Below are 14,093 nucleotides of genomic sequence, written 5' to 3'. Positions count from 1 at the left end.
ATGGAAATATTTTAAAGGTCTTCCAGCATCGTAAGTATGGGCATAAAATGCAAATATTCCAGTATTTTTAGGCCAATGAGAAAGCATGCCTCTGGAACAACACCACAAACTCATGCTCAAGGTCCACCTGCAACCTTCTTCAGCACTGTCAACATCCTAACACATTCAATGACCTAAAGTACCAATCCTAATCAAAGTTCTCTCAAATCAAACCAATCAAGCCTAAAAAAAGGGAGATTAAATATTATAGCAAACTGGAGAGAAGCCTCTGGAGTTTCTGCCTCCTGACAGCATTACGAAGAATTAGGCAGCAAAGCTGCCCACCCTGCCTGTTCAAAAATCAGAGCTTACCTCCCAAGTCTGATGGCTTTTACCAAGTTTGGAACACCCTCCATCTGTATGTTGTCCTCTGCCTCAAACTGCTGATAAGCCTGAGGGGGAGAAAGAGAAACAGACCTGCTAGAACGCCAAATCCAACCAGTACGATGCCTTCAAGAGGCATAACAAGTTCCTACTACACAAGCCAGGACAGAGATTCAGCTCATTAACGTGCCTTTCCTAGCACTAAAACTATCTGAAGGCTCTCCTTGGACAGCTTTCATCCAGCTCCCTTCTTAGAAGCTGGTCCTATACCAGCTAAGTTAAGATACAGATCAGGCATAATCAATTCCATGATCCAGAAGGGCCTTATGATCTCTTAAGTAGTTGCTAAAAAGCACACACATCAACCATGGATTGAAACAGGGACTGAAGCTTTCTAGCAAGTATTTAACCTGAAAGTGGTAAGACCTGGAAATAAGCAGCACAGAAAAAACTGATTCATAAAACAAATGATAAATTTGACTCCTTGGCGAGACCGACATCTTCAAGTAGCTCTTACCACTGTGAACTATAGGTCTAGTTCTCAGTTTAAAAAGTAGGGCACTTTAAATTATGAGGATAATTTAGCTGTCAAGAATGCTCTGTTGATAGCAAATATCAACACATACAGCTGCATGGTCTTATCCCTGACACGTCTGGACTGTTCAAGTATCCACTATGTCTCAGATCCACAAAATCACTGTAATTTATCACCAAAAACCTGACATAAATCTAAAAAAAAAAAAATCTCCTTAAACATTCTGCTACAACCATTTAATATAAAGACAACCATATGCCAGGAGATACCTCACAAAGGTCGAAATTCAAATGAACAAGGATATATATACAAGCCAACTTCTAGCCAAAATCAAGTTAAAAATCATTTTGATATAGCACCAACTTCTCATCTAGTCTCTGGCCAAAATAGTGTTTCACTAAGAAAAGTTTTGATTGATTGACTGTTTTGAAAACAGTGGGATGCTTCATTTATACATTCGGCTATTGAAGCAAGTAACTTTTTGAGAAAATCCAACATGAAGACAGCATGAACACAGAAGCTACAGCAGACTGGATTTATTTTTAAAGCCAGAAAACCAGTGACAACTCAGGAATGTAATATTCTAAAAGACATTTAAAGCCGTTTTCTTCATTGCTGCAACATTTACAGCAACAGAATTATTATAACAACGAAACTCCAGCACCTAAACCACTAGCACAATACTCCCTTAATTTAAAAAAGTACTTGAGCAGTTAATTATATGCCAGTGGATTTCAACCTCCTCTCACCACTTTTGTTCAGGTATATTAATAGACAAGTTTAAAGCAGGCCAATCACTGCTCTAATTTTCTACTCCATTTTATTTTCGCCTCCAGTCTTGTAGCATGACTGGATGCAATCTCCTGAGCTAACTGCACCCTCTGCTCCATCTAGTGGACTAGTGATTCCCACAACACAACACAAACAGCAGGGACTCTGTCACTTCACAACAGAAGGCAGCCAGGAAAGTAACTGAGAAATGCTTTAGTCAGAAACAAAGCCTTCCTTTTCGGTACACTTGGATGTTATGCTTCTCCTTATGGCAAGATTCCTCAAGTTTAGTAAATGATACCTGAGGCACACGGTAGGGAAAGGCAGTGGGGGAATCTGCCTTGTAAACAAACCAATATAGATGAGAAACAGCTGCACTGAGAAAAAAGTGGCAAACAGTAAGCTCCAAATTGTTAATCAAAAAATACAAGAAGGCAAGCTGTTCTACTACTTCTTTGTTGGAAATCAGATTAGTTATGCTGGTCTCAGACTTTGAAAAATATGTAGGAACGATGCAGACCCCCACCGAACAAACCTTAACTTCTCAACTTCTGTCACGGATCGATTGAAAAATTTTCTTGTATTCCTTAGAATAAACACTACAGTTGAGCCATACCTAGAAATAGCATTACTGACAGATGTATTTCATACCAGTTTAGTTATTCACATCATCATGTGCACAGATACTCAACTCGCACGTCAAATCGCTAAACAATGTTAAGCTTCACAGCTGAAAGTTCATATTAGAGTCTCCCTGTTCACTTGACAGGCCCACGTTCAATTGCTGCTGCAGCTCTATGCAGGTATATCTCAGAGTATCGGATGTCTTCAGATTATACACAAAGAGGTTGTCTACCTGGGTGTACATTACAGTAATGCCGGTATCTGGAGAGCTCAGATGAAAATAAAATACCATATAACTTAACATCTGCAGAAGATTCACAACAGAACCTGGTCTTGCATTTTCTCTTGAAGCCAGTGAAAGCAATAGTTCTGTTTAGCTTCCAAGGAAATCAAATCTACATGTTTTTAGGTCAACTGCCAAAACGTTTGTCTCATATCCCAAATAAAACCTACAGCAAGCAATAGCAATTGCTGCACGATGTCACCTGACATGGGAAATACAATCACCCCAACAGTTGCGTCACAACATTTGCAGCTCTGAAGACCAAGAGTTGCTTCTTGGTTGGGGTGGTTTCTCCCCCCGTCCCCCCAACATACACAGTTTTCCCCAAATGTAATCTAACATGAGCATAAATTACAAAGCTAAGATTTGATAAACTGAAGTATGGAAATATATCTGTGCCTTGGTTGTCCTGTCAAATGCAGTGTGTTACCTTGGTTGTACTTTAGCACTACGCAGATCCAGAAAAGGAACCAAATCTTTCAACGCCCACAGCCTACCACCTCCATCAAAAAGCACTTCAACCATGCAGACATCGTGTTTTTCAGATTCTCTCGTAAATAACTTACTCTAAGAATGATTCCTCCAGAAAGCATACTCTAAAGCTGTTCCATTCCTATGGTAAGTCCATATACACTACAGTCACCTTTTACTCCAAAAAAATCAATTAACTTACAGCCTGTAATACATAAAAAGAGCTGACATTCCCAAAAAGGGAGGGAAGGAAGAGAAATAAATTAAACCTCCGTAGCCCCCACAGAATTCAGTGGCGCATCACGTGAGCCCTGAAAGGCACTTATCCCTTTTGGTAACTGGAGACCGAGCAGTATCCAAAGCAGTATCATGTGCCCTCGTGGAGCACTGCTGGACAAGCGAGCTGCCTGTTGCTCTTACAAATTTTTAAAGCTCCAAGTGCCTAGTTTTCCAGATTCAAGGCTGACATTTGAAACATTCTAATGCCGCAAACCAATCACAAGCAGGGCTAGGGGTCTTACCACAGCAAAGACTTGAAATAATGTGAAAGTCAGATATAGTCAAGCTCTTGTAAGAAATGTTTAAGATTGTATCAAAGATTGGTGTCTGCTTCAGACACATCATTGAAGTGGAAGGGAAGGAGAAGAATTTAAGTGTTAAACTTTTATTTTTTGAAAACCTGGCATTTCCATGCTTGGTGCACCTCCACAATATCCAGAGGTGCCCTCTGCTGTTGAGAAAAAAAAAAAAAATCCATGAAAGTCTAGTCAAGTCATAAAACCAAAAAAAGACATTTGCTCACACTCAGTAAAAGTTTGCTAAAGACAGACAGTTTCTAAAAACTCTGCCTGTACCAACATTGTCCCTAGACAAATCTCCAGGAGCTTTTTATATATTTAACTCGCTTTAACTTCCACGAGCCACAGGCCCCTGAGAGCACTGGCACTGTCTTTCCTCCTGCACAAGTAACGCTGACAGCCAACGCACATCAATGTGAGGGCAGAGGCAAACCACGGAAAGTTACAGAGAAAAGCAGCAGTGCAAAATGAGACACGGAGATGGATCACGGGTCAAAGTGCCACACCACTGCAGCACATTCCTGCACTCAAATAGAAGTTGCAAATCCTTACGCCTCTGGTCTCCTTTAAGCAGTTGTAAAGTTTACCAAAATATCCCAGGATGCAACATGTTGCACCATTTTTTGGCAGCAAACTTGACTTAGGCAACCACCACAACCCACCAAATACCAGGATCAAGTGCTATACATCATGCAAGAGTGGTAACTCAATGTACATCTGCCCCCGTCATTCAGGATTTCATCACCTACTGTGGCTCACAATCCTCCCAGCAGTGCCACCACGTCACACTGTCATCTCTCCCTCTTTCCATTTCCTCCTATGAAAGAGCAGAGTACAGTAGTTGACTCATCCAGGAGGTAGCTGACAGCAACTGTTCAAATTTGTAATGCAGGGAAAAAAAGTCAGTGAACCACAGAAACTTTGTAACTGTTTGACACAAAACAAGCTGCTTATTTCACTTCTTTAATTTCAAACGGCAGATATACTCCAACCTAGCTGGTTGAGTAAGTGGCTGTGAATGTAACCCCACATTTAAGTGCAAAGAAATACTTCTTTTTTTCTTTAGTGTGACTATCACTAAGACTGCAAAAACAAGCACTTATAATTCAAGACCTAACAAAACTATGGCTTCTTGAGCAATTTTAACCGGCATGGATGTTTAAGCACATAGAACATGCTGAACCCTACCATGTAACTTAAGAGCTGCCCTCTCCCAGGGCTAACTAGTCTTCACTAAATGCTCAGAATGGATGGTGTTCAAGAGAATGACTCAAAACTTTTTAATGGACAAAACTTGTTGTCACAGGCCTTGCTTATTTGAGGAAAAACACATACAGCACAAGAGGTAGTCTACAAGAAGCAAGAAGTCTTGTAGTTATACTACTACATGGGACCATGTGTCTTACCTGTTTTCTATTCTAAACTATTAATCATGTTGCTATCTCAGACTCTGCACTCTGACACAAAAAAGGAAAGCCAGGTTTTATTTGCTTACTTGGTCTGTGCCAGGCATTTGCAATTCCCATTATCAATGATAACACTAGCACTATTTTGAATGTTGATGTGGTAACAGTTGGCAATACCACAGACTAATTTAGATGCACAGGCAGTAATATAGGAAGTAGAAGAGAAAAAGAAATATAGCTAGAAGACTTGTAGCTGCATCCAGTGAATTAAAGTGACACATTGGTATCTTTGGTATCATAGGACATACAAATCGCCTTGCCTGTAAAACAGAAAACAACATAATGCAGCAGAGCTAGACTACTTCAAGAATATGTACACTAGTATAGTTTTCATACCCTAGAAATTTAGAGCACTAAGAAAAAAACAAACAGTTCACTTGCATAATATTCATTAGGTGTTCAACAACTGTGCTTATGCCCCTTTGATCTTGCTCTGCATCAGCAGCATGTCAGATCTTCATAACAGTCTTTCATGTTGTCCCAGACAACTTATCAACCCAAATCATAAGCAAAACTCAATGTTCAACACAGCCCTATTGTTTCTCCAAAGTTATATTTTTGTCATCACAAAAGGTTTTTCTCCAATAAAAAGACTTTGGAATGGTTTGAAAGTCAACAGCCTAACACCAGAATTTTATGTTGTTATGGTAACTGTTTTCAACAACACTATCTTATAAAAAAAAAAGTAGTTCTAGCCAACACTCAGTGGTTCTACTGGAACAATTGAGTTTCTCATGCAAATACTGTCATTATTATGATATGTACACACATAATGGAATTAAAAGTTTAAAATCATACATATATTTGAAGGCTTAATATTCAAGGCAAAAAAAAAAAGAATTTCACATGAACAGTTTCACTGAACAGTATCAAATGGCGTTATGTACATCAGTATATTGTAAGTGCAATTTCTGTAAAAGAAACTCCAGGTATGCTGCCACATACATTGCGCCAGGAATTCAAATGAGTTTTCTTTTTTGTGCAACTAATTTGTACTTTTTATTGTATTAACAGGAAAAATAATGGCATATGCGACTTAATGCGATCTTGATGCCATAATCCTGTTGTTGGAGTACAGGGTCTCCCATTAACAAGTTGTTTGGGCTGTGGGCTTAGAGCACAGGCATTCTGGAAACAGTGTCCTTTGTTACCAAAACAGACCACTCAACTCTTGTTCCAATGTTTTCTTTTCCTCTCTTCTGCTGTTTTTAAACACACACACACTTCCATTCACAAGAATCATAGCAACTCTGATACAAGTCTCTGCAACATGCTTTACAATTATCCATTTTAGCTTGACTTGATCTGTAAAGACACACTCCTAGAAATCAACCATTAGTTTTCTCTAGGAAAGACTGCTTGAAGTGTTCCTCCATCACTGTCTGTACAGAATCTGAGAATATTTTAACTGCAATGGAGCTGAAGAAGTACATGCCTCTAAGATTTGCCCACAGCATTCTAAACCATTCAAATTTCAAAAAGATTCAGCTCTGCATGCCACCTACATTGATCTTAACACTAGTGCTCTAATACTTCCAACCCTGCTATAGACTCACTCATGCCACTGAAAATTAAACTTTACAGGAAGATTATTATACCTTAAGTTGAAAAAGAGAGCTATAATTTGTTGAGTTATGGGCAGGAAAGGTGGCTGAGTAGAACTAAAGGAAGAAAGAATAGTGAAAAGGGGCTATTTTGACAACCGGCACTCTGCTTTTAGAAACTGATCTTATCTCAACCTTATCAGGATTGATACAGTCTTACTTTACATTTCCACATGACCCAGCAATAAAACCTGTATATTGATAGACATGCTAGTCTTATGTCAATAGAAGTTAGCTTATAAGCTTGACAAAATGTTCACATTAACTCACATTGATCATTATTTCTACACTGTGCTGAAAAGGTTAAACAAAAACAAAAATCATAACCTTCACTGCATGTTTAACAGACTCACAGCAAAAAAATTAAACCATCTTTAGCAGCATAGGTATTTCATCTTCAATTTAAGACTGTGGGGTGGGGGAGATAAAATGACAAGAGAAGATTTCTGTGGGTTTGACTATTTTTTCCCTCTACCCTTTACTCAACTAGAAGTAGAAAAACTGGTGCAAGTTTCATTCAATTACCATGCACCTGGATAAGAAGCAGTCCAGCAGAACATCTAAGCTACAATATACTCACATTGTAACTTTCAGTATTTCAGCAACACTGGTCATTGTTATCTTTCTTCCAAAACTTATACAAGTTTTCCTAAATTACACAGAACATCCCTAGAAGTGGAAGTGTTCTTCCTTAACTCTTTTCCTGTAAAAACTAAATGCCTCAGAAATAAATAATTCAGCAGAAACTATACAAAAGCTCATGAGAATCAGCATCAATGGCATTCTCATTCCAGTAGTGCTTCTAAACCCAAAGATTACATTTATTTTTAGCACAGACAACAGTTTAATGGCAAGAAAATTAGCTTATTTTATGAACAATAACAAGGGAATAAGTTCTAAGTATCTCCTGAAAAAGTTGCTAAACATGAAAACAGCATGGTCTAAAAGGAAAACAAGACAAGTAGGATACCAGAAGAATCAGATTACAAGTCACAAGCTTGTATCCAATTTGTTTGCCTGAATTCTAAGGAAAACAAACTTGCCCAAGAGTTAAACCTAGTTATCTGTCAAAATACAGGAATCAGATAGCACAGATATTTCGCATATGTATTACCATTTTACAGAACGAAATTTAAAAGGCACTAATATCACTTAAAGGGAGTGCAATATATTTTACTTACTTTGATCAGCATAGTTTTTTGCTTTGAGTTCCAGCTGTCGAGTTTGTGATTCTAATGCTTCCACTCTGGTCTGCAAGTCCTTTTTCTCTTGTTCTTGAGAATCTTCAAACTCTATGAATTTCTAAACAAAAAAAGTGAAATTAAACTCAACAATTAACTACAGATTTTTTTTAAAAAGCCTGAGCAAAGTTATTTCTCCAAAGAGAAAGAACAGATACATAGTCATCCCTGGATTTGTTTTTAAAAAGACTGTCACTTCAATCAGCATGTAGGAAACAACACAGCAGCCCTTCACAGCAAGGATGAGTGCAAGCAGGTTTCCAAAAGAACAGAACAGATCTATAGCCCACATTTAAACATGAAGGACACCAGTTTAGTCCAATGTCCATCAGTCAAGCATCCCACCTAGGTTGCTCTGTATAATCACTATCAACTAAGTGCCAACTATTTCAAAGAAGCCTGCTTGGGACTAACGTAAACATGACTTATTTCATTCTCTCCTAACAGCACACACTTGCCTGCCGACACATGCGAATACAGACAGCCTTGGTATCCTCATATCAAGCATATCTTCACCTGTAAGCCATGAAGGTAGAGATACTGCAGTAGGGATATGCCAGCAATAGAGCCAACCAAAATGACATACTATCTTTTCATTCCCACCCAATTTCTGTTATCATTTGATAGGTTATAAAATGCTCAGAGTCTTCATCAAATACTTAATAACCATCTCCTACACTCTGTCAACTGCATAGAAAACTATTTACAAGCAATCTGCAATTGTGCTTATCATCATCATCATCTTCTGCTACTTTTGTTTACCAACTTTGTGTTTCTCAATATTCTGGAGTTCACCGATACATATATCAGTGCTTACATTTTATAACATGAAAGTTACCAACTCATCATTATAGCAGTTTTAAATAGCAAAAAATATGCTTTTATCTTAGACAAAAACTTCAGAAATCCAGTGTATAGTGGTAGCACAAAGAATACTTCTAATACCGAAAGAAGTCTTAGGTCAGGTAGTACTCTATTCTGCACTGCAAAGAGAAGGCAAGGCCACAAACATGAGTTACGCAGAAGGCTCATCACACAGGGAGGAAAAGCATACCAGAAGCCTTTGCAGAAAAAAATACCCTAAACCAAACATCCAAGACAGCTAAGGAGTCAGAAAGCAAGCTGCAGCTCGGTACCACAGGGAAGCAAAGAGATAGAGGAGGCAGTAACTTAAAAAAAAGTAATGTTATAGGTTATTTGAATATAATTTTTCCTTACATATTGCTAGGAAAACTTAGTGGGAAAAATACTTCAAACGCTCACACATCAACTTTTAATGAACTACTACTAAGCTTCAGCCAATGTGTTTTAAGCTTTTACAAAAGCAGAAACTCATAACCCTACGAAAAGCGCTTCAGTTTAGCGGGGTCATCAGAAGAAGTTTTGCTTAAAAATTACTTCAGATGTAGAAATGCATCAAAAATCTATGAAGTGGAACAAGAGTTCCTTTCAGACAAGCTCTCCACAGCTATCACCAGACAAGGCATGGTGTTCATATGACTGTGCTTGAAGCTAAACCATGAGGCAATTGAGAAACTGCTGACATTAGCCCAGGTAGCACTGCTTTGGGTTCTGCGATTTAAAATGAGTTCTCCTGCTTCAAAAAGACAGATGTGCAAAAGCCTTTCTACCCCCTCAACACAAAGTTTGGGAATATTAATTTGTCAATGTAATATTGAAAACCTCAAACTGAAAACTTGTTTCATGTCTCCTTTGTAGTAAATGATACAAGAGTTTTGCCCCTTTAATATTAAAGATTCAAGTCATGTCTGGCTTATTCTTAGCAGACTCCCTTTATAAGAAGGGCTTCAAAGTTTGACACAAAGTTGGCACTGGGGCTGCAGACCAACATGGTTTGTTAAATTAAACATGGGAAAACATGAAAGAAGAACTATAAAACTGTAACATCTTTGTTTAGTTGCTTCTCTGATGATTTTCCCAAAGTCAGATGTGTCTCATAACTTGCAAAAGGCCAGTGACAATTACACTTTTGAATAAACAGCCATTCAAAGCCATCAATGTCATCGTTACTCATGAAACCAAAGATATCATTTTGTATTTCCTCTCAAGTTCTTCAACTGCAACTATTAAAACTGGTTTTGTATTAAACTGTTTCGTCGTCATCTACTAGTTTACCTTCATTTTGTTAAAGTTAGAATTTAAGTTACATCTCTTCAAAGCATTTTTATAACTAGAGCTGGCTAATTTTTTTTCCTCTGCTGAAAACTATACCAGATCAAATGAAAGATTTAGTACTTTAACCTTTCAATGTATCTGTTTGGTTTCATCTCTCCTTCTGGTGATAGTATTAACACAGGCAGAGCCCCAGGAGATTGATCATCTCATCCTGACTAAGCCTGTATGACTATGACGGAAGGACTAGTCAGACAGCAGCCAAGGATAGGCTGAGCACCCATAATAAAAGACTTTTTTTTAATTTAAATTGACAATACACTCAAGTATTGCACTTCTTCTGCCTTGTTTAACAGGAACGCAGCAGCATATGTAGGAACATGTTAGCCACTCAATACATGGATACTAGACATTCTCTTTTTTCAACTGGAGCTACTGCTTACACATAATACCAAGGCAGACAAAAAAAAACCCCTTAACACTTCAGTTTTAAGTGACATCCTGTTTAGGCCACAAAGCTGTATCTTACAACTCTAACAAGAAATTAAGATTGGTTTGGTGCCCTTTGTTGTGTTTTGTTTTTAAAAGAACAAGCTGAAGGACACCAACACTTCTTTAAAACAGACTGAATACCACAAGATTACAGAAGATACGGCTAGAATGGCCCTTGAAAGGTCATCTTGCTTCAAGGCTCTGATTGGCACTTCTGATGCCTGGATCCTAATTTTGATCAGGACATAATGAGGTGTAAGCACAGGATATGATGCACGCCTCTTTCTGCATGGGCCTACTGCTGAAATCCAAGCCTGTGATACCTTCATAAACTATCTTTGGCAACTCCCATTTAATCCTTCTCATTTTCTCCAGGAAGTACCAACTATGTCATTTCAGACAGATATTTGTCTAACCTGTTCTTAAAGACCTTCAATAAAAAGTATATAAAAGTACTTCACAAGTAAGATTCAGAAGTCTTTATGTAATCAATTTTAAATCTACTTAAAGTTTACAGCAATAATCATTGCAATAAACATGAACTCAGACTACACAATGGAACAGCACAGCATACACATTTGGAGAGCCCTCTCATGCATACAACCATTTAATCACTTCGTAATACAGTACTAGCCAAATGAAACATTTTTTCCGATATTTATGTCATCTTCTGTTTCCTTATATTTTAACCTGCTTTCCCGTCATACGATCCAGGTGCAATACTAAGCATATCTGATGTCAAGGTTACACCTACTTGGCAGTCTTTATTACCCTATGACACGTCCTTCAGTAACTTTTATTGCAATGATGCCAGCTTTTCAACCAATGGCACGTTCTTCCTGGAGTAGGTAGAGAAAATTAACTACGAAGCCAGCTCAGCTGGACTGGGGGTACAGAAAAATATATGTAACTGAAAACAACCTAGTAAATTTTACATTATTTTAGCAAGCTTTCTGTATAATGGATATCAATTTTGTTTTCTCATAAATTAAAAATACTTATAAACTCTTACTGGAAAATGTTCACTTCACATACAATCCTAAAGAAGAAAGTTAACTTTGGGAAGAGTAAAAGGCAGCCATCGAGCTGACACTATCACTTAAACTAATTTTCATGGTGGTAAATCCTTTTTCATGATGGCAAAAGTAGCAACCATGTATTGAACATGGGATTTCAAGAACAGCTTAATCCCACCAACAGCAGCAAAGCTAAAAGATATATTAGACAGCTTGACATGGCTAAAAGGAGAAGATTTTATCCTGTTTCCAAGCCCATATAAAACACCTTCTGCTAGCCACACAGCCCCAGGTACGGAGCAGCATACTTCTGTAGAAGTAAAACTTATTAGTTTATAAAATAGCAGAACCCCAAATCCTTCTTCCTCTCCCACTTCTTTGTGGCAGGGCATGCAGCCTAACGCTCACTAAGTGGGAAGATAAATTATGCAGAACTGTAAGCAGAACAGCTGGTTCCTCTATTTCTTTAGCTATATCCCAAAACGTACCATGTTAAAAGTCAGACAAGTGACTTCATAGCAACTAAAAAGATCATGACTGTTACCTAAAGGACTGAGAAGTAGGCTCAGAACCTCCGAAATCATCTTTATTTTTTAAAGTCACCTTAACAGAAGTCGATGGGTAACAACTTTCAAGATGTTTCTTCAGTAACACTTTTTAAGTACAGGAAATAAAGGAGGCAAATTAGGACAATGGTGCAAGGAGATTCCTATTCAAATAGTAGACTTACTATTCGTCAAGATACTACTGCAAATATAAATTCCTACAACAGCAAGCAGAAAGCAAAAGAAGGTACGTTAATTCTTCAGGACAGTCAGAACAGATAATAAGGAATATTGAACTTAGTAGCTCAAAATTCTCCATTTTGCTATCAAATTACGCAAGCAACCTCCACAATGAAAGAAACACACTAAGCCAATAATTTGTTGTCCAAGAAAAACAGTGCTATATTCATGTTCCCTCCTTTCATTTCAACCATACTGCACCCCTCGGATCATCTCAACATTCAGAAAAAATAGTTGCAACAATCAAGTCTGAATAAAACGCATACCCCTCATGAACATACCACGCTTTATCCGTTGCAGACATTTTGACGTAGGTATAGCATAACTGACCTCGGAACGTAACAAAAAGATGACCTTTGCGCTTACAACTGAGAAAGCATCAGTAAGTTGTCTTGCAGCAGGAGTACTAGTTTTTAGACTGCATAATGCTTGTCCCCTCAAGTTAATTTATCACGACACAAAGAAATGGAGATTGCAGCGAAGTACACTGCCAACATAAGTACGTACAGCTCCTGAAGAGCCACACCACCACAATTAACACCATATTCTGTTCCACCATACTGTTACGGTTTCTGTTCTGCTGCCAGGGCCTGCTTTTTTCAATCTGGCAAATGCTGCCTGTGTTTCAAGCCTAATTTTCTCTTGAATTAGTTCAGAAAATATTTATCACTCCCTTCCTCTTACTCTCTTTAATAAAAATAAAATATGTTTTCTAAAAAAGCCTTTTACATGCAGCTTGTGTCAGAGCTAGTGATTAAGTCTTTATGGCAATAGTCCCCAGACTGAAACCCATAAGGCATCATAAAACAACTACGTGTTTGACAAGAAGGATGAATGGTCTATTGGTCCAAGAGTTGTGGGGGACACACCATTCACACCACGTTACTTCGTAACAAACCAACGAAGTCCTGGAACAATTTGCAGACAACATTTTGCACTCACTTATAACCATAACGTATACAAATATTTGTACAGGGCTAGTGTTTTTCAAATTAGGTTTTCGTTGTTGGTATTGTCTTTATCCTCAGTGTTGTTATTCTTCCGATTTTTGGAAAATTTAGAAGGTAAGCGGAGGACACGAAGTCTGGAAATAGACTTATAAGATGGCTTGTTCTATTACAGATAATGCTGTCAATCCAATTTCCTACAGCAGTTTGGCAAGACAATGAGCTGGAGGAAGTTATCCTGCACAGCCGCTTTCTATTGTATCGCTTTATAATCTCGCGGAAGATAATGCTTCACCAGCTTATTTATGCTGAAGCGATTCTTTGACATTTTTATTTCGTTTTTTGTAGTAACATCCCAAGTCAGAGTTTATGTCATTGAACAGTCCGCACCACCTGTTGCTGACTGCAGCTTTTATGCACCAACTTTGAAGAACTACAGCCTAAGCAGCACGTATTTCCGTATTTTGCGCAATGCCTTCTCACTGGGGGTTTTTTTTGTGACTACCACGGATCCGAAACGGACAATCCACCTCCTGCCACGGAGGAAAATCCGGAGGGAAAGCGAAAGAGCGGAGCCGTCAGCACACGGTTCCACGCTTGCTCTGCGGAGCGGTGCCGCTTTTCTTCCGCGGACCTGCTGACTGGAAGAGCAGCGCTTCAGAGCGCTCCCGGACAGCGATGTCAGAGTCCCGCAGGCAGGGCCACGGACTCGGCGACTGAGGCCACCGAGCTTCTGCCCTCACCTGCGTCCAGCCACCACACGACCGGGCCCGGCGCAGCCCGC

General features: G+C 38.7%; 1 protein-coding gene across 2 annotated transcripts in view; it reads right to left on the bottom strand.

Moving 5' to 3' along the window:
• Positions 1 to 14,093, bottom strand: part of SPAG9 (sperm associated antigen 9) — a 65,635-nt gene that overhangs the window by 51,032 nt on the left and 510 nt on the right. For both annotated transcript variants that reach the window (XM_010578691.1, XM_010578692.1), the window contains exon 2: positions 7,877 to 7,997. In XM_010578691.1, the coding sequence (XP_010576993.1) occupies positions 7,877 to 7,997 (121 nt within the window). The remainder of the gene's footprint in view (positions 1 to 7,876; positions 7,998 to 14,093) is intronic.

This window comes from Haliaeetus leucocephalus, unplaced genomic scaffold (assembly GCF_000737465.1).
Source record: "Haliaeetus leucocephalus isolate CR32 unplaced genomic scaffold, Haliaeetus_leucocephalus-4.0 Scaffold646, whole genome shotgun sequence".
NCBI lineage: Eukaryota > Metazoa > Chordata > Aves > Accipitriformes > Accipitridae > Haliaeetus > Haliaeetus leucocephalus.
This window is presented reverse-complemented; position numbering and strand designations above follow the sequence as displayed.